Source organism: Microtus oregoni, unplaced genomic scaffold, assembly GCF_018167655.1.
Source record: "Microtus oregoni isolate MIOR12 unplaced genomic scaffold, Mior012 000002F_ref0000024, whole genome shotgun sequence".
Lineage (NCBI taxonomy): Eukaryota > Metazoa > Chordata > Mammalia > Rodentia > Cricetidae > Microtus > Microtus oregoni.
The window spans coordinates 64,911,267-64,932,951 of NW_024543061.1; the positions used below are offsets into that span (position 1 = coordinate 64,911,267).

A 21,685-nucleotide genomic window follows, 5' to 3' on the forward strand; every position below is an offset into this window, starting at 1 on the left:
ACCAGGGGAGGACAGCTAATGATTCAGTGGAAATGAAGCCTCAGGCACTGAGCCCCCACAGCCCCAGGACCACACCTGAGGCCCAGGGGCCCCTTCCCCAGCAGCCTAAGGAAGGGTCCATTCCTCAGCCGCTTGAGCACCAATGGAAAACACCTTATCCTGATGTTCTTAGAACTTAAGACCGGACAGACAGACACATTTGCCATTTCTTAGGGAAAACTGCTGTTTTCCCCAGAGAATTTACTTGGGAAAGGCCGGTATCTAGAATGTTGTTAGAAAGTACAGCACACAGGGAAGGCAATGCCTCAATACAGAAATTTTATTAAGTAAATAGACCCTTCAGTTTCAATGGTGGGGAAGAGATAAATGCCCGGCTGCCAGCCAGACCCATACACTCAGTATTCTTCCCCTTCCTCTGCCTCTGCTTCCACGGAATCCACGCCCACCTCTTCATAATCCTTCTCCAGCGCTGCCAGGTCCTCCCGGGCCTCTGAGAACTCCCCTTCCTCCATGCCTTCTCCCACGTACCAGTGCACGAAGGCCCGCTTGGCGTACATGAGGTCAAACTTGTGGTCCAGGCGGGCCCAGGCCTCTGCGATGGCAGTGGTGTTGCTCAGCATGCACACGGCCCTCTGCACCTTGGCCAGGTCTCCCCCAGGCACCACGGTGGGGGGCTGGTAGTTGATACCCACCTGCCAGAGAAGGAGAACACCAGTCGAGTTTATAATAGCCTCAGAAATACGACAGTTCACTAGCTCGGGAGCTGCGGGCCCAGGTCAAGCTGCAGATACTCACGCCGTACTTCGGGGAATAATCAACTACACAACACATATAAGATCTCAAAGTCCTTACTTAAACACGAATGGACAAACTGGAACAACAAGGGCAAAGAACGAGAACCCTACCCACGGTATACTGTGTGCTTAGCTAAAACGAAGCCGGCTGGAATCCTTGTATTCGCTATAGGAAACCCTGTGTAGCAGTGACCTCTAGCAAGAACTCTTGGAGCTGAACGAGGATAAATTTAGGAAGGCAGATTCTTTGCTGCTCTCTTCTGGCCTGTCACCCAACATCACTCGTGTTAGAGGCAGAATATATCTGTAATATGCAGAGACTGCCTCCTGTTTTGTAGGAACAAAAAGCTTCGGGGGCAGAGAATTCAGCTCTCCGACTTCCACAGTTAATATATTAATATTATTTAAATTATAGTATTTAGATATTATTAAATACTATTATTTAAAGGTAAGTTAATATTTCAGCCTTCCTTTAAAATATTTGGTATATTTTCTTATAATTTAAAGGCTCTAAAAATTATTTCAAAATACCACTGTGGCCACAAACTCTGCGGCCAAGGCTGATCTTGAACGTACTTTGGTGCTGTGAATGTCCAGATAAAACACTGTTTCTAAACATGGAAACTAGTGTGGCCCAGCCATGGTTGTAACCAAACCCATGGTGACACAAAGGGACCCATAGCACAGAGACTAAGCGGGTGCACCTGGAGTTGGCAGACTCTGTAGGGCCAGAGCTGCCCCTAACTTAGGCCTCCGCACAGGCCTGCTCTTTACTGCAGACCTACAGGTGCAGCAGGGGACATTTGGGAGAGGCACAGCGTTCCCAGCCCCTTTCCACAGAGACCCCTCCCTTGGAAGTCTTTGTCTCCTTAGTGTCTCACTGATGCTTGAGGCCAGGTGGTGGTGGCGCACACCTTTAACCCCAGCCCTCGGGAGGCAGATCTCCGTGAGTTTGAGAACTGCCTGGTCTACAGAGTGAGTTTCAGGACAGCCAGGGCTACAAAGAGAAACCCTGTTTCTCAAAACCAACCAAACAACCCAAATCAAAAACAAGCAAGCAAGCAAACAAACAAGAAATAAAGTTTGGCCGGGCGGTGGTGGCACACATCTTTAATCCCAGCACTCGGGAGGCAGAGGCAGGTGGATCTCGGTGAGTTTGAGGCCAGCCTGGTCTAGATGAGCTAGTTCCAGGACAGGAACCAAAAAGCTACAGAGAAACCCTGTCTCGAAAATAAATTTAAAAAGAAAAAAAAGAAAAGAAAGAAAGAAATAAGGTTTGGTACTTGGTGATTGTAAGAATAGAGTTCCCACACCAAGGCAAGCTGGACTGGGTCTGAAAAAGCATGAGATAAAACCGGACTCGCTGAACATAGCAGACAATGAGGACTGCTGAGAAGTCAAGAACAATGGCACTGGGTTTTGATCCTACTGCACGTACTGGCTTTGTGGGAGCCTAGGCTGTTTGGATGCTCACCTTACTAGACCTGGAAGGAGGTGGGAGGTCCTTGGACTCCCCACAGGGCAGGGAACCCTGACTCCTCTTTGGGCTGAGGAGAAAGGAGGAGTTGATTGGGGGAGGGGGAGGGAAATGGGAGGTGGTGGTGGGGAGGAGACAGAAATCTTTAATAAATAAATAAATAAATAAATAAATAAAAATTTTTCAAGAAAGATTGGAAAAAAAAAAAGAATAGAGTTCCCAGTATCATTTGGATACTAGGAAGCATTAAGTCACTTAGCAATTTAACTCCTTACTGTACATGCATTTTTGGAACCTGACATGGAAAGGGGGATTCTACCCAAAGCTAAGGCCCTGAGACAGGAGCTGTTGCTTGCTGGCAGATACGACTGTCCCAGCACCCAATCCTACCTTAAATCCAGTCGGACACCAATCCACAAACTGGATGGTGCGCTTGGTCTTGATGGTAGCAATAGCCGCATTGACATCTTTGGGAACCACATCCCCCCTGTACAACATGCAGCAGGCCATGTATTTGCCGTGGCGAGGGTCACACTTGACCATCTGATTGGCTGGCTCGAAGCAAGCATTGGTGATCTCTGCCACGGACAGCTGCTCATGGTACGCCTTCTCAGCTGAGATGACGGGGGCGTAGGTGGCCAGCGGGAAGTGGATGCGAGGGTATGGCACCAGGTTGGTCTGGAATTCCGTGAGATCCACATTCAGAGCCCCATCAAACCTCAGGGAGGCTGTGATGGAGGACACGATCTGCCCGATCAGACGGTTCAGGTTGGTGTATGTGGGGCGTTCAATATCCAGGTTGCGCCGACAGATGTCGTAGATGGCTTCGTTGTCCACCATGAAGGCGCAGTCAGAATGCTCCAGTGTCGTGTGTGTGGTCAGGATGGAGTTGTAGGGTTCCACCACGGCTGTGGAGACCTGGGGGGCTGGGTAAATGGCGAATTCCAGTTTGGACTTCTTGCCATAGTCCACTGAAAGCCGTTCCATGAGCAGAGATGCGAACCCAGATCCTGTGCCCCCTCCAAAGCTGTGGAAGATGAGGAAGCCCTGCAGTCCTGTGCACAGATCTGCCTGTGGGAAGCCAGAGTATGTAAGCCAGTGCCTACAGCGTCACGCCCCAGCCTCCAAGCCCCACACTCACCACTTCCACTTCTGCAAACTGAGACAAATCAGACTGTCTATAACACACACTCTGCACTTTGACCTTAATGACCCATGGCTTCATCTCAGCAGCGTCCGCGTAGTAAGAGATTTTGGTAAACTCAACTAGATTCCTGATTCTAAGAATTGTCAAAAATGACTGGGCTTGAAATTTTATGTCAACTTGACACAAGATAAAGTCTTTCATCTGGGAGAAGGAACCTCAATTAAGAAAAGAACTCCTAAGGTTGTGGTAGCTTATGCCTTTCATCCCAGCACTTGGAAGCCAAGACAGACAGATCTCTATGAGTTTGAGGCCACCCTATTCTACAAGAGCTTGTTCCAGGGCAGCTAGGACAGTTGCACAGAGAAACCCTGTCTTGAAAAACCAAAAACAATTAATAAATAAATAAATAAATGAATGAATGAATAAATAAATAAGTAAATAAATAAATAACCTTCATAAGACCAGGTTGCAGGCAAGCCTTCAGGGAGTTTTCTTAGTTACTGATTGATTGGCCCCAGACTGTTGTGGGTGGGGCCGTCCCTGGGCTGGTGCTTCTGGGATTTGTAAGAAAGAAGGCTGAGCAAGCCAGTAAGTAGCACCCTCCAATGGCCTCAGCACCAGGTCCTGCCTCCAGGTTCCTGCCCTGTTTGAGTTTCTCTCCTGATGTCCACCACAAGAAGCCTCCTCTGCAATCCACTTACCAGTTTTCGGATCCGGTCCAGGACCAGGTCTACTATCTCCTTGCCAATGGTATAATGACCTCTGGCATAATTATTGGCCGCATCTTCCTTCCCAGTGATCAGCTGCTCTGGGTGGAAGAGTTGCCTGTAGGTTCCAGTGCGCACTTCATCTGGAGAGAGAGTATTCACACCGTGAGTCTTTAGGGCAGGGACATTCAAGTCCACTGAGCGTGTTGGTCGAGAGCATCTTCTAAGCATTGTCTGTGCACACACAAACCACCCACACAACCCTTTCAGTCTCTTCCCCAACAGAGTCACAAGCACACATTTAGACATCAGGTCTACTCTGCAGAGATGTCAGCAGGTTTTCCTGAGAAGCTCTGCTATCCCAGGAAAGCTGCCACCCTGGCCCAGGCACCTACCGACCACAGTGGGCTCCAGGTCCACAAACACTGCTCTGGGCACATGCTTGCCAGCTCCGGTTTCACTGAAGAATGTGTTGAAGGAGTCGTCCCCGCCACCGATGGTTTTGTCGCTTGGCATCTGACCGTCAGGTTGAATGCCATGTTCAAGGCAGTACAGTTCCCAGCAGGCATTGCCGATCTGGACACCTGCCTGCCCCACGTGGATAGAGATACACTCACGCTGGAACCCAGAACAGAGACATGGCATTCGTTCAACTGAAACCGCATGGAATACCAACGTATCTTTGTGTTGTGCCAAGTGTCTATTTCCAAACTTCATCCACAATCGCAAGAGAGGGTGGCAGAGTGGTTTGCGGAGAGGAATTTTGTTTCCTTTCTGACGCCAGTGAGGAAAGTGCCAGTGACTGAGCCCAAAGAGCCTTCATTCAGAATTTTAAGACCATCTCATAGCTCCTGTTAGTCTCATGTTGGTCCCGAGCTCTCTTTGGGAAGAGGCCCTTGAACTCCTGGAAGACCCGCCCTGCCCCCTGAGTCGAGGTCACAGGAGTTTGTCACTAGCTTCACCCCGTTTCCCAAAGAACTTTCATGGGGTTTGCGACTCCTGCCAAACCTGACGACCTGTGTTGATCTCTGGGACCCGTTTAGTGGAAGCAAAGAATCACCTCCAGCAAGTGGTCATCTGATCTCACTGGCTGCATGTACACATTTGTGCAAATAAATGTAATTAAAAAAAAATAAAGCCAATAAAGTCCCTTACTTGAGCCATCTTGCCAGCCCCATTTTTGCTTTTATTAAAAAAAAACTCGTGGCTAAGCATAGTGGTGTATGCCTTTAATCCTAGCACTTGGGAGGCAAAAGAAGGTGTGTATTTGTGAGCTTGAGTCTGCCAGAGTTATGAGGTGATGCCCTGTCTCAAAACAGAAAGGCTTCAAAGATAAACAGAATTCATCAAAAGCAAAATTATGGAGATTCTTCAAGGAAACAGATGATGGATTTTTGAGGCACAGAGTAAGATGTTACTTGCTACTTAATCTGCAGGTAAATTGCCAATGTTTTCAAAGGTTAATTTGAAAAGACACATGCGAAACATTCTGCTGGTTAGCCAGGTTCACCTGACAAACTGGAGTCACCTGGGGAGAGGTGACATGTGTGTCTGCAGGCATTTTCTCCATTTATGATTGATGTGCTGCAGTGGGATAATCCTTCTGTAGACTGGGAATACGTTTTACTCTCATTGGTTAATAAAAAAGCCGATTTGGCCTATAGCAAGGCAGAATAAGGCTAGGCATAAAGCCAAACTGAAAATCAGAGAGAAGGGCAGAGTCAGAGAGATAGGAGTCACCTCTCAGAGGGTCAAGACATGCTAGATGCTTGGTGGCTAGCTTAGGAGAGCTGAGGACCCAACTCAGGGCTTTATGCTTGCTGGGCAAACACTCTACCATGGAGCTGAATCCCCCGCCCCCGGAGGGCACTCCTCATGCCAGACCAGAGTCTCCTGACCAGACAGACTCACAACTGCCTGTGAGTTCTGCTCTCTTGTGGCCTCTCTGGGGAACTGCACTCAGGAACACGCACCTCTCACTGACATACACACACAACCATGTCAGACAATGAAAAAAACTTAAAAGAGCTTCTTAGTTTTGCTTTTTTTTTTTTTCCTGAAGACAAGTTCTTGTAGTAGCCTATGCTGGCCTCAAATTTGCTCAGATTAGTCCTGAAATCCAATTTTCCTGCCTCAGCCCACCTGGGGCTTGGGACTGCAGCTTGGCAAGGCAAGTATCTCAGATTTACTTTCTTGTGTGAACAAACTATCCCACGTAAGCACACAACATAAAAAACAGCGCTAGTCACAAACCACATAAAAGTCCTTGGCAAACTCCCGTGATCCCCATGCGGAAGGGGCAGAGGGCGGGCCTTCCACGAGTTCAAGGGCGTATCCCCATAGACAGCTCAGGACCAACACGAGACAAACACGGGCTACAAGACTGTCTTAAAATTTCAAACGAAGGCTCTTTGGACTCCGACACTTTCACTTTCCTCACTGGTATAGGAAACGGAACAAAATCCCTCTGCACAATCTAATCCGCCACCCTCTCTAGTTGTATTTTCTAGAGACCAGAGTCCTATGAGGCTGGGGTTGGCCTCCAACTTCTGTCCTCTGCAGGGCTAGGACTCCAGACGGGAGCTCTATCTCACCATCCTGGATCTTCACTGCGAGCTAAGACAAGGGGCATCTCTCTCGCACTTGCCTTGTGAGGAGTCAGGAGGAAACTGCGGCCTCAGAGATGGCTATGCCCCCACTCACCCTCGCGGGAGCCTGGTCTCCGAGGAAACAGCAAGTCTCTCTCCCGTGGAGCCCACCCTCAGAGGTCCTGAGCCCCGCCACCCCAGCCCGGGCCTGCTCTCACCATCCTCCACTCTGCAGACCAGCTCAGCTGTTCCTCAGCACTGGTCCTCAACTGCCTCTTGCCCGCACTCAACTGTCCAGGCCGGATACGGAAATAAATGCAAATATCTAGGGGCTTATTGGTCCAGAGTGTTTCCGGGGCGGGCCTAGGCTCCACACTCCAGTGATGATTGGATGGTGCTCAATTTGAAGTGCTGGCACTTTCTGATTGGACGTGGCTTTGGCGTGAAGGCTCTGGAGTGGCTGGAAGGGATGAGCATCTGGATCCTGGGGTTGTCTGTACCTCCCTGGTGCAGCTTAGCAGGACAAGTGGGGTGGTGCCTTGCACACTCAGCATCTCTCAGCGCTCAGGGCACCTCCCACCACCTTACCTCACTTGGTGCAGAAAAATTGTTCAGCTGCGTTAGGAAGCCTGCAGATAGCCCTTCTTCAGACAGACATCCTTATCTGGGCACTTCCTTTTGGAAGTCTATGTGAACAGTCATCTATCATGAAATCATTTTCCGAGGGTGTTGAAAGCTGTTGGTTATACAGCTCAGGTGACCTCCAAGTCTTTGTCGCCCAGGCTTGCACAAATAGAAGCCCTGTCTCAGCATGCCTCAGAGCTGAGGCTATCGATATGCACAGTGCGTGGTGGGGATCAGACCTTCCTTCAATCTGCAGTTTTGCAGAATAATAGACATAGTTTTACTTCCTCAGGATATCTGACTGCACGCAATTGAATTGCAGGCTGTGCCATACTGTGGATTATTATTGTTGTTGTTTGTTTATTTATTTATTTATTTTTGCATCGTCTTGTGTATCCCATCTTGGTTTGACTGCTCTTGTAACCAGGTATGGATTTGAACTTCAGATTCTCTGGTCTCTACCCACTAAGTGCCTTTCAAACCCAGCATTAGAGTACTGAGGGCCAAACCCACTTCTTTGGATATATGTGCCGAACTGTAGTAAAGAGGCCACTTGTTTTGTTCCCAGCTGCTCAGCCCCGAAATAATCACACAGAAACCATATTATTTAAAACACTGCTTGGCCCATTAGATCGAGATTCTAATTGGCTAACCCTTACATATTAATTTATTTGGCGTACTGGCAAAGTTACAGCATGTCTGTCTCTGTCAGGGCTCCATGACTTCTCCCTGACTCTGCCTCCTTTCTCCCAGCATTCAGTTTAGTTTTCCCCAGCTACCTTAGTTCTGCCCTATCAACAGGCCCAAAGCAGCTTCTTTATTAACCAATGCTATTCACAGCATACAGAGGGGAATAGCACATCACCTCCCCTTTTCTGTTTAAATGAGAAGGACGGTTTTCTATTTAACATAGTAAAATTACATATAACAAAACAGTTATCAAGCAATAATTATAATTAAAATATTTATATCTACTTTATCTTTTATCATAACTATGGAAAACTATAACTATAAATTCTTTAATTCCATCAAAGACTCCAGAAGAATATAATATTACCTAAGTAAACAGGAAGTGCATGTAAGCAACTTCCAAAACTCTGGAATTGTCAGAGACATCTTGCTGCCTGGACAGTCACCCAAAGTTCTTCTGTACCCTTGGGGCATCCATCTTCAGCCTACAGGCCCATAGTATCCAGAAGACTTTTCCACAAAGCAGGAAATTTCAAAGACAGTTCTGCCTATATTGGCAGTTTGCCAGTCACTTTCTTCTGTGTCCTGCAGAATGTCTGGAAGACTTTTTCATGAAGCAGGAACCCCGAAGGATTGTCTCACCTTTAGGTAAGTTTAGTAGTCATTCCTCTGTGGGTTCTACATGTCTAGTTCATCAAACAGTCCAGGAAAGAGCAAGGTTTTTTTTTGTTGTTGTTGTTTGTTTGTTTGTTTGCCTAAATGGCTAACAAACTTCATAAGGAGCCTCTTTGATGCCCATCTTCGTCTTGAAGTTATTGGTGCTGCCAGAAGCAGATGTGTCTCGTCATGAAAAGTTCTAAGTCCTTTGTAGTGATGGAGCGAGCAGACCTGCTTTTCATCCCGCCCGGCTCCCGCATGGTTAGCTTTACACCCGAAATAACAACACACAAATTGTACTAATTTAAACACTACCTGGCCCATTAGTCCTAGCCTTTTACTGGCTAACTCTCACATCTTGATTAACCCATTTCTAATAATCTGTGTAGCACCATGAGGTGGTGGCTTACCGGGAAAGATTCAGCATTCAGTCGGCTTTTATCAACACCATTTAAGTGTTTCGTGGCAGGACCTCTTAAGAGCTGCAGGGTTTTGCAGCTCAAGCTGAGTCAGGAAGCCTCTCTTAGACGAGAGCGCTTGCTTGCCTCTAGCAAGCAGAGCAGACCCGAGAAATTGCTGCTACCAAGAAAACATGCTTTACTCTATTCTTTCCCAAGATTTCTCAGGCTTTCTATGGATTCAGTTGTCCACACGTCTGGGCGCCATTCTGTTGGCGTGCGCCACCACCGCCTGGCTGGCCTCGAACTCCCAATATGGTATGATGGACCACGCTTTCCTGAAGGGTTGCTGTGAACACCTTCAGAAAATTGCTTCGCTCAACTGCCAACTGAGATGAAACTAGCACACAGGTTATACCATGAAAGACCTAATTAACAATGCCCCATCCAGCAGGAAGCAGTTTGGAGAGAAATAACTGTGCCCATATTCCCAAATATTGTTTATAAATGTTCTTTTACATTTAAAGCGGGATATGATATAGGTATGAATAATTTACATTGACATGGATTTTGTTTAGTGATTTAAATTTAAGGTCAATTTTGTTATATGTATATGTGTTTCTGATCTTGATTAAGGTATTGTGATTGTATAGTTCATTTAAACACTGCTTGGCCCACTAGCTCTAGCCTCTTATGGGCTAATTCTCATATTTTGCCTAACCCATTTCTAATAATCTGAGTAGCACCACTAGGTGTGCTTACCAGGAAAGATTCAGCATGTCTGACCTGGTGGCTGGCTGCATTGTGTCTGCCTGGGAGAGGGGAGCATGGCCTCTGAGCTCACTTCCTCTTCCTCCCAGCATTCTGTTCTGTTTACTCCTCCCACCTATGTTTTAACCTGTGAGGGCCAAGCAGTTTCTTTATTATAATTAACCAATGACCTTCCTCCATCATTTCCCCTTTTACTGTTTAAACAAAAAAAAAGGAAGGCTTTAACTTAACATAGCAAAATTACATATAACAAAACAGTTATCAAGTAAAAATTACAATAATCTTTATCATAACTAAGGAAAACTATAACTATAACTAACTATTCTTCAACTCCATCAAAGACTCCAGAAAGATACAATATTACCTAAGCAAACAAGAAATAAGCAACTTTCAAACTCTAGAAATGACAGAGACATCTCGCTGCCTGGACAGTCACCCAAAGTTCCTCTGTACCATTGGGGCATCCATCTTTGGCCTACAGGCCCATAGTATCCAGAGATTTCCATGAAGCAGGAAATTTCAAAGGCAGTCACTATCTGCTTGTCCTGAAGAATGTCTTGCAGACTCTTTCATGAATCAGTAACCCCGAAAGATCATCTCACCTTTAGGCAAGTTCAGTAATCCTCTCTCTGCGGGTTCTGTGTCCAGTTTATGCAATAGTCCAGGCAAGAGCAGTTTTCTTGCCCAAATGGCTATCAAACTCCATAAGGATCCTCGATGCCCATCTTCTTCTTGAAGTAGATTGGTGCTGCCAGGAGCAGACATGTCTCATTGTCATGAAAAACCCTAAGTTATTAAAACATTAAGTAGCATATTTCATAGTCTATGAAAGATATGAAGAATGCCTATCTAACTGAAATATATATCTATATATCTAGAAAATCTAACTAACATAACTATAAACTTGACTATTATTAATGATTATCCATTAACAACCTATATACATTTTCTGTCCTATGAAAGGGCCAAGGCAGTTTCTTTATTAACCAATGAAAGTAGAAGGTCCACATACATCAGTCCTTAAACATTTTAAATGCCATATTCTGTAGTCTTTGAGATGTTTGAAGAAAGCCTTTCCATCTGAAATACATCTCTGTACTTCTAGAAAATCTAGCTAAAGGGATTATCTATTAACCTACATTTATTAATTATACATTACATTTTTAAATGAGCTATACAAACACAATATCTTAATCAAGAGCAGAAATAGACATATAACAAAATTGAACTTAAATTTGTACCAATAAATCAAAATCCATACCAATGCAAATCTCTATAACATATCCCCCTTTAAAGATAAACAACCATTTATAAACAATATTTGGGAATATGGGCATAGTTTTTCTCCAAACTGCTTCCTGATTTTGTTGGGTGAAGTAATTTTTGAGGGGTGTTCACAGGTGTCATTTCAGGAGGTCTTGGTGCATCAAACCACAATAGTCTGGAAACAATCCACAGGTTCTCATTCTCTGTAGAAACAAAAGAAGAACCTCTTTTTCAAAGCAACATATCCTTAGACCCATATTTTGAATTCAAGAAATCTTTAAAATATATATGTTGGCTTGACTTATCAGTCCCCAGCATCAAATGTCTCTCTGCAGTCAAAAATTCAAAGAAAACAGAATAATATACATAATAAGACTCTCTGTGTATATTCCATCTTTATGTGGCTTATTCTTTTTTACTTCTTTTAATCGATGACTGTCTTTTTAAAGACTTTACCTTTTTTCAAAACCATTTACTTCTTTTTATTACTGTCTATACTATTTTTCTTGTCTCTGAAGCCTACGTACATTTATCCAACACTGTGACTCACTTAGAGGTCTTTTATGTCTGAATCTGTCCTATTGTAGATCTGTAATTCTTTACTGTCCAGGAATGCTTCTTAAAATGCTAAGCACTTCTAAAAAACTTAGGCTTTGGCATTACTAGGGTATATATGGCTTTGCCTGCTTGTTCTGCCCAGTCTGACACGGCAGAGGAGGTCTGTTCACTGACTCTGAGCCATACACAACACCCCAGTTCCAGGTATGCAGCAGGTCTATGTTGAGCCATTTAGCAGTTTGTAACATCACTGCTTACAAACCCTATTAAATGTTCAGCTTCCTGAAAGAGCCAGAGGGGTTGGCAACATGGCCCAGAAAGCCAGTATTTCAAAACAATGTGGCTTTTTTTCCTGCTACCACTGAATCAGGAAAATCTCTCTTAAAGGAGCCATGCCTCTGCTTGCTTCTAGCAAACAGAGTCCACCCAAGAAAATGCCGCTACCAAACCATGCTTAACTCTGTTCTTTTGTGTCTAGGATTCCTTTTTAAGCTTTCTCAGGTTTTACATGGATTTAGTCCACCACGTTGGCACCAATTTGTACTAAGGAGGCTGCTTAGCCCTGAAATAACCACACAGAAACCATATTATTTAAATCACCATATTATTAAACCACTGCCTGGCCCATTAGCTCTAGCTTCTTATTGGCTAACTCTTACATATTAATTTAATCCATTTCTATTAATCTGTATATCGTCACATGGTAGTGACTTACTGGCAAAGTTTCAGCATGTCTGTCTCTGGTAGGGATACATGGCTTCTCCATGACTCTGCCTCTTTTCTCCCAGCATTCAGTTTAGTTTTCCCCATTTACCTAAGTTCTGTCCTATCAACAGGCCCAAAGCAGCTTCTTTATTAACCAGTGGTATTCACATCATACAGAAGGGAATCCCACATCAGTGAGCACTCTGCCAAACCCAGCTACAACCTAGCACCCAATACTGTGTTTTTAAAAAACATTTTTTTTTCTGATTATAAAATTAACACACTCGGAATAGAAAAGTGGGGAAAGGCAGAAATGAAATGGAAAGTCAACAGCTGTAAAAGCTAGAGAGAATCTGTTCAGCTGCACCTTTCTTCAATTTATGCATACATTTATTACTTTTGGGGGACAGGTTTTCTCAGTGTAGCCCTGGCTGTCCTAGAACTAGCTCTGTAGATCAGGCTGGCCTCAAACTTACAGGGATATGCCTGCCTCTGCGTCCCAAGTACTGAGATGAAAGGTGCACACCACCACAGGCCAGCTACATTTATGCTTTCTGCAATTACAATCAAACAAGATTTTTTTTGTATTCTATAATAAATATTTTAAAAGTATCTTTTGCAGCAATTTTATATTTTATTTTTATTTTTTATGTGCATTGGTGATTTGCCTGTATATATGTCTGTGGAAGTTACAGTTGTAAGCTGCCATGAAGGTGCTGGGAATTGAACCTGGATCCTCAGGAAGAGCAGGCAGTGTTCATAACCACTGAGCCATCTCTCCATCCCTCTTGCTGCAATTTGTTGTTGAGGATCTGATTTGGTCTCTATGCATTTGAAAATTGGTTGATTTCTATCCATATCATAATGAATAAATATATTCCTTCATGTATGCCAGTTTCAGCACACAGAAAGCAAGCTCAGCTACCGATAACAGCTGCAAGTGAGCAGCAGTGTGAACGAGGCCATCTGCTGGCCTTGCTGGAATTCTGTCTCCTCTGGGGCCAGGCAAAAGGAGGCTCTGAGGGAGAGAAGCCCCTGGCTCATGGTTTATTGTGCTTGCCGCCAGCCGCAGGCTTCTCACCTCACTGGCTCTTTTAGAACACAGTGTTGAAGCCAGCTGCAGTCTCCTGAGTCTCTGCTCCTGGGTATTCTGAAGGCTGAGTCTGCTGTGCACTTTCTGTAATCGCTGGGTCAACTTGTCTTTGACCTGCAATTTCAACAGTTTTCCATGTTTCAAACAGGGTTTTAAAGCCACGTTCTTGAGATTTAATGCCCTACTCTAAAATTTACCTCTTTTAGTGTGTGTGATTACATTAACTCAGGAACCTCTGAGTTCAATCTATGCTCCTCCTTTGGTCCCCTGAGTAGCTGGGAACACAGCTGTGCCTCCACACTGCAGTTGTAATTTGTTTAAGGAAAGGAGCATTCGGCTTGGCTCCCAGTATGTATGTATTATGTCCGTCTGTCTGTCTGTATATATGTTTTGTGAGTCAGGGTCCCATGTGTCCAGGCTAGCCTTGAAGTTGTTATGCAGCCCAGGTTAGCCTAAAACTTTTGATCCTCTTACCCCTCCCTCCCAGTTGCTAGTAACATAAAGCTGTATAGCCAGGCTCAGTTTCTGTGGTGCTGGGGATCAAACTCAGTGCGTCTTTCATGGAAGGCAAGCACTTTATGTTCTGGGTCAGTACCAGCCATCTTCCCATGCATCCTAGCTAGCTTTAACTGTCAACTTAGCACGGCCTATAGTGACCTGAGACTGGAATGTCAATCTAACTTGTCCTGCTGAGCTGGACGTCCAGGGAGTGCAGACTTCCCCAGTCTCCAGATGCTAATCCCCTCCAGCCACTCCAGAGCCTTCCCGCCAAAGCCACGTCCAATCAGAAAGTGCCAGCACTTCAAATTGAGCACCATCCAATCATCACTGGAGTGTGGAGCCTAGGCCCGCCCCGGAAACACTCTGGACCAATAAGCCCCTAGATATTTGCATTTATTTCCGTATCCGGCCTGGACAGTTGAGTGCGGGCAAGAGGCAGTTGAGGACCAGTGCTGAGGAACAGCTGAGCTGGTCTGCAGAGTGGAGGATGGTGAGAGCAGGCCCGGGCTGGGGTGGCGGGGCTCAGGACCTCTGAGGGTGGGCTCCACGGGAGAGAGACTTGCTGTTTCCTCGGAGACCAGGCTCCCGCGAGGGTGAGTGGGGGCATAGCCATCTCTGAGGCCGCAGTTTCCTCCTGACTCCTCACAAGACAAGTGCGAGAGAGATGCCCCTTGTCTTAGCTCGCAGTGAAGATCCAGGATGGTGGGATAGAGCTCCCGTCTGGAGTCCTAGCCCTGCAGAGGACAGAAGTTGGAGGCCAACCCCAGCCTCATAGGACTCTGGTCTCTAGAAAATACAACTAGAGAGGGTGGCGGATTAGATTGTGCAGAGGGATTTTGTTCCGTTTCCTATACCAGTGAGGAAAGTGAAAGTGTCGGAGTCCAAAGAGCCTTCGTTTGAAATTTTAAGACAGTCTTGTAGCCCGTGTTTGTCTCGTGTTGGTCCTGAGCTGTCTATGGGGATACGCCCTTGAACTCGTGGAAGGCCCGCCCTCTGCCCCTTCCGCGTGGGGATCACGGGAGTTTGCCAAGGACTTTTATGTGGTTTGTGACTAGCGCTGTTTTTTATGTTGTGTGCTTACGTGGGATAGTTTGTTCACACAAGAAAGTAAATCTGAGATACTTGCCTTGCCAAGCTGCAGTCCCAAGCCCCAGGTGGGCTGAGGCAGGAAAATTGGATTTCAGGACTAATCTGAGCAAATTTGAGGCCAGCATAGGCTACTACAAGAACTTGTCTTCAGGAAAAAAAAAAAGCAAAACTAAGAAACTCTTTTAAGTTTTTTTCATTGTCTGACATGGTTGTGTGTGTATGTCAGTGAGAGGTGCGTGTTCCTGAGTGCAGTTCCCCAGAGAGGCCACAAGAGAGCAGAACTCACAGGCAGTTGTGAGTCTGTCTGGTCAGGAGACTCTGGTCTGGCATGAGGAGTGCCCTCCGGGGGCGGGGGATTCAGCTCCATAGTAGAGTGTTTGCCCAGCAAGCATAAAGCCCTGAGTTGGGTCCTCAGCTCTCCTAAGCTAGCCACCAAGCATCTAGCATGTCTTGACCCTCTGAGAGGTGACTCCTATCTCTCTGACTCTGCCCTTCTCTCTGATTTTCAGTTTGGCTTTATGCCTAGCCTTATTCTGCCTTGCTATAGGCCAAATCGGCTTTTTTATTAACCAATGAGAGTAAAACGTATTCCCAGTCTACAGAAGGATTATCCCACTGCAGCACATCAATCATAAATGGAGAAAATGCCTGCAGACACACATGTCACCTCTCCCCAGGTGACTCCAGTTTGTCAGGTGAACCTGGCTAACCAGCAGAATGTTTCGCATGTGTCTTTTCAAATTAACCTTTGAAAACATTGGCAATTTACCTGCAGATTAAGTAGCAAGTAACATCTTACTCTGTGCCTCAAAAATCCATCATCTGTTTCCTTGAAGAATCTCCATAATTTTGCTTTTGATGAATTCTGTTTATCTTTGAAGCCTTTCTGTTTTGAGACAGGGCATCACCTCATAACTCTGGCAGACTCAAGCTCACAAATACACACCTTCTTTTGCCTCCCAAGTGCTAGGATTAAAGGCATACACCACTATGCTTAGCCACGAGTTTTTTTTTAATAAAAGCAAAAATGGGGCTGGCAAGATGGCTCAAGTAAGGGACTTTATTGGCTTTATTTTTTTTTAATTACATTTATTTGCACAAATGTGTACATGCAGCCAGTGAGATCAGATGACCACTTGCTGGAGGTGATTCTTTGCTTCCACTAAACGGGTCCCAGAGATCAACACAGGTCGTCAGGTTTGGCAGGAGTCGCAAACCCCATGAAAGTTCTTTGGGAAACGGGGTGAAGCTAGTGACAAACTCCTGTGACCCCGACTCAGGGGGCAGGGCGGGTCTTCCAGGAGTTCAAGGGCCTCTTCCCAAAGAGAGCTCGGGACCAACATGAGACTAACAGGAGCTATGAGATGGTCTTAAAATTCTGAATGAAGGCTCTTTGGGCTCAGTCACTGGCACTTTCCTCACTGGTGTCAGAAAGGAAACAAAATTCCTCTCCGCAAACCACTCTGCCACCCTCTCTTGCGATTGTGGATGAAGTTTGGAAATAGACACTTGGCACGACACAAAGATACGTTGGTATTCCATGCGGTTTCAGTTGAACGAATGCCATGTCTCTGTTCTGGGTTCCAGCGTGAGTGTATCTCTATCCACGTGGGGCAGGCAGGTGTCCAGATCGGCAATGCCTGCTGGGAACTGTACTGCCTTGAACATGGCATTCAACCTGATGGTCAGATGCCAAGCGACAAAACCATCGGTGGCGGGGACGACTCCTTCAACACATTCTTCAGTGAAACCGGAGCTGGCAAGCATGTGCCCAGAGCAGTGTTTGTGGACCTGGAGCCCACTGTGGTCGGTAGGTGCCTGGGCCAGGGTGGCAGCTTTCCTGGGATAGCAGAGCTTCTCAGGAAAACCTGCTGACATCTCTGCAGAGTAGACCTGATGTCTAAATGTGTGCTTGTGACTCTGTTGGGGAAGAGACTGAAAGGGTTGTGTGGGTGGTTTGTGTGTGCACAGACAATGCTTAGAAGATGCTCTCGACCAACACGCTCAGTGGACTTGAATGTCCCTGCCCTAAAGACTCACGGTGTGAATACTCTCTCTCCAGATGAAGTGCGCACTGGAACCTACAGGCAACTCTTCCACCCAGAGCAGCTGATCACTGGGAAGGAAGATGCGGCCAATAATTATGCCAGAGGTCATTATACCATTGGCAAGGAGATAGTAGACCTGGTCCTGGACCGGATCCGAAAACTGGTAAGTGGATTGCAGAGGAGGCTTCTTGTGGTGGACATCAGGAGAGAAACTCAAACAGGGCAGGAACCTGGAGGCAGGACCTGGTGCTGAGGCCATTGGAGGGTGCTACTTACTGGCTTGCTCAGCCTTCTTTCTTACAAATCCCAGAAGCACCAGCCCAGGGACGGCCCCACCCACAACAGTCTGGGGCCAATCAATCAGTAACTAAGAAAACTCCCTGAAGGCTTGCCTGCAACCTGGTCTTATGAAGGTTATTTATTTATTTACTTATTTATTTATTCATTCATTTATTTATTTATTTATTGTTTTTGGTTTTTCAAGACAGGGTTTCTCTGTGCAACTGTCCTAGCTGCCCTGGAACAAGCTCTTGTAGAATAGGGTGGCCTCAAACTCATAGAGATCTGTCTGTCTTGGCTTCCAAGTGCTGGGATGAAAGGCATAAGCTACCACAACCTTAGGAGTTCTTTTCTTAATTGAGGTTCCTTCTCCCAGATGAAAGACTTTATCTTGTGTCAAGTTGACATAAAATTTCAAGCCCAGTCATTTTTGACAATTCTTAGAATCAGGAATCTAGTTGAGTTTACCAAAATCTCTTACTACGCGGACGCTGCTGAGATGAAGCCATGGGTCATTAAGGTCAAAGTGCAGAGTGTGTGTTATAGACAGTCTGATTTGTCTCAGTTTGCAGAAGTGGAAGTGGTGAGTGTGGGGCTTGGAGGCTGGGGCGTGACGCTGTAGGCACTGGCTTACATACTCTGGCTTCCCACAGGCAGATCTGTGCACAGGACTGCAGGGCTTCCTCATCTTCCACAGCTTTGGAGGGGGCACAGGATCTGGGTTCGCATCTCTGCTCATGGAACGGCTTTCAGTGGACTATGGCAAGAAGTCCAAACTGGAATTCGCCATTTACCCAGCCCCCCAGGTTTCCACAGCCGTGGTGGAACCCTACAACTCCATCCTGACCACACACACGACACTGGAGCATTCTGACTGCGCCTTCATGGTGGACAACGAAGCCATCTACGACATCTGTCGGCGCAACCTGGATATTGAACGCCCCACATACACCAACCTGAACCGTCTGATCGGGCAGATCGTGTCCTCCATCACAGCCTCCCTGAGGTTTGATGGGGCTCTGAATGTGGATCTCACGGAATTCCAGACCAACCTGGTGCCATACCCTCGCATCCACTTCCCGCTGGCCACCTACGCCCCCGTCATCTCAGCTGAGAAGGCGTACCATGAGCAGCTGTCCGTGGCAGAGATCACCAATGCTTGCTTTGAGCCAGCCAATCAGATGGTCAAGTGTGACCCTCGCCACGGCAAATACATGGCCTGCTGCATGTTGTACAGGGGGGATGTGGTTCCCAAAGATGTCAATGCGGCTATTGCTACCATCAAGACCAAGCGCACCATCCAGTTTGTGGATTGGTGTCCGACTGGATTTAAGGTAGGATTGGGTGCTGGGACAGTCGTATCTGCCAGCAAGCAACAGCTCCTGTCTCAGGGCCGTAGCTTTGGGAAGAATCCCCCTTTCCATGTCAGGTTCCAAAAATGCATGTACAGTAAGGAGTTAAATTGCTAAGTGACTTAATGCTTCCTAGTATCCAAATGATACTGGGAACTCTATTCTTTTTTTTTTTTCCAATCTTTCTTGAAAAATTTTTATTTATTTATTTATTTATTTATTTATTAAAGATTTCTGTCTCCTCCCCGCCACCACCTCCCATTTCCCTCCCCCTCCCCCAATCAACTCCTCCTCCCTCCTCAGCCCAAAGAGGAGTCAGGGTTCCCTGCCCTGTGGGGAGTCCAAGGACCTCCCACCTCCTTCCAGGTCTAGTAAGGTGAGCATCCAAACAGCCTAGGCTCCCACAAAGCCAGTACGTGCAGTAGGATCAAAACCCAGTGCCATTGTTCTTTTTTTTTTTTTTTTTTTTTTTTTTTTTTTTTTTTTTTTTTTTAAGTGCCATTGTTCTTGACTTCTCAGCAGTCCTCATTGTCTGCTATGTTCAGCGAGTCCGGTTTTATCTCATGCTTTTTCAGACCCAGTCCAGCTTGCTTTGGTTTGGGAACTCTATTCTTACAATCACCAAGTACCAAACCTTATTTCTTTCTTTCTTTTCTTTTTTTTCTTTTTAAATTTATTTTCGAGACAGGGTTTCTCTGTAGCTTTTTGGTTCCTGTCCTGGAACTAGCTCATCTAGACCAGGCTGGCCTCAAACTCACCGAGATCCACCTGCCTCTGCCTCCCGAGTGCTGGGATTAAAGATGTGTGCCACCACCGCCCGGCCAAACTTTATTTCTTGTTTGTTTGCTTGCTTGCTTGTTTTTGATTTGGGTTGTTTGGTTGGTTTTGAGAAACAGGGTTTCTCTTTGTAGCCCTGGCTGTCCTGAAACTCACTCTGTAGACCAGGCAGTTCTCAAACTCACGGAGATCTGCCTCCCGAGGGCTGGGGTTAAAGGTGTGCGCCACCACCACCTGGCCTCAAGCATCAGTGAGACACTAAGAAGACAAAGACTTCCAAGGGAGGGGTCTCTGTGGAAAGGGGCTGGGAACGCTGTGCCTCTCCCAAATGTCCCCTGCTGCACCTGTAGGTCTGCAGTAAAGAGCAGGCCTGTGCGGAGGCCTAAGTTAGGGGCAGCTCTGGCCCTACAGAGTCTGCCAACTCCATGTGCACCTGCTTAGTCTCTGTGCTATGGGTCTCTTTGTGTCAGCATGGGTTTGGTTACAACCATGGCTGGGCCACACTAGTTTCCATGTTTAGAAACTGTTTTATCTGGACATTCACAGCACCAAAGTAAGTTCAAGTTCAGCCTTGGCCGCAGAGTTTGTGGCCACAGTGGTATTTTGAAATAATTTTTAGAGCCTTTAAATTATAAGAAAATATACCAAATATTTTAAAGGAAGGCTGAAATATTAACTTACCTTTAAATAATAGTATTTAATAATATCTAAATACTATAATTTAAATAATATTAATATATTAACTGTGGAAGTCGGAGAGCTGAATTCTCTGCCCCCGAAGCTTTTTGTTCCTACAAAACAGGAGGCAGTCTCTGCATATTACAGATATATTCTGCCTCTAACACGAGTGATGTTGGGTGACAGGCCAGAAGAGAGCAGCAAAGAATCTGCCTTCCTAAATTTATCCTCGTTCAGCTCCAAGAGTTCTTGCTAGAGGTCACTGCTACACAGGGTTTCCTATAGCGAATACAAGGATTCCAGCCGGCTTCGTTTTAGCTAAGCACACAGTATACCGTGGGTAGGGTTCTCGTTCTTTGCCCTTGTTGTTCCAGTTTGTCCATTCGTGTTTAAGTAAGGACTTTGAGATCTTATATGTGTTGTGTAGTTGATTATTCCCCGAAGTACGGCGTGAGTATCTGCAGCTTGACCTGGGCCCGCAGCTCCCGAGCTAGTGAACTGTCGTATTTCTGAGGCTATTATAAACTCGACTGGTGTTCTCCTTCTCTGGCAGGTGGGTATCAACTACCAGCCCCCCACCGTGGTGCCTGGGGGAGACCTGGCCAAGGTGCAGAGGGCCGTGTGCATGCTGAGCAACACCACTGCCATCGCAGAGGCCTGGGCCCGCCTGGACCACAAGTTTGACCTCATGTACGCCAAGCGGGCCTTCGTGCACTGGTACGTGGGAGAAGGCATGGAGGAAGGGGAGTTCTCAGAGGCCCGGGAGGACCTGGCAGCGCTGGAGAAGGATTATGAAGAGGTGGGCGTGGATTCCGTGGAAGCAGAGGCAGAGGAAGGGGAAGAATACTGAGTGTATGGGTCTGGCTGGCAGCCGGGCATTTATCTCTTCCCCACCATTGAAACTGAAGGGTCTATTTACTTAATAAAATTTCTGTATTGAGGCATTGCCTTCCCTGTGTGCTGTCCTTTTTTTTTTTTTTTTTCTTATATGGCTTGTTCAATCCACCTTACTGTGAAGGCTATTCTTGGTTGTCAACTTGACTACATCTGGAATGAACTAAACCCAACTTTCTGGGCACACCTGTGTGGTGTTTTTTTTCTTTTTTCTTTTTTTAATTTTTTTTTATTGCGAAAAGAAGAAAAAAAACATAAACAAAAAACAAGTTTCCACCTCCTCCCAGCCTCCCATTTCCCTTCCCCTCCTCCCACCCTTCTCCCCCTCCTCCCACCCTTCTCCCCCTCCCCCCACTCCTCTCCCCCCCTCCCTCTCCAGTCCACAGAGCAGTCCAGGTTCCCTGCCCCGTGGTAAGTCCTAGGTCCTCCCCCCTCCGTCCATATCTAGGAAGGTGAACATCCAAACTGGCTAGGCTCCCACAAAGCCAGCACATTAAGTAGGATCCACGAGGCGTGCATCCACCCACTGAGACAGTGGAGCTGATCTACGGGGAGCTCACCAAGGCCAGCTGGACTGTGACCGAAAAAGCAT

General features: G+C 46.3%; 1 protein-coding gene and 1 pseudogene across 1 annotated transcript; one reads left to right on the forward strand and one right to left on the reverse strand.

The window, feature by feature from the left end:
- Positions 1 to 309: 309 nt before the first annotated feature.
- Positions 310 to 12,637, reverse strand: LOC121465860 (annotated as a pseudogene).
- On the forward strand, positions 11,968 to 21,135 carry LOC121465871 (tubulin alpha-3 chain). The gene is made up of 5 exons (XM_041679291.1): positions 11,968 to 11,988; positions 16,653 to 16,875; positions 17,128 to 17,276; positions 18,046 to 18,726; positions 20,753 to 21,135. The coding sequence occupies exons 1-5, from the start codon at positions 11,986 to 11,988 to the stop codon at positions 21,047 to 21,049; spliced, it is 1,353 nt and encodes a 450-aa protein (XP_041535225.1). The 5' UTR covers positions 11,968 to 11,985; the 3' UTR covers positions 21,050 to 21,135.
- The last annotated feature ends 550 nt before the right edge of the window (positions 21,136 to 21,685 follow it).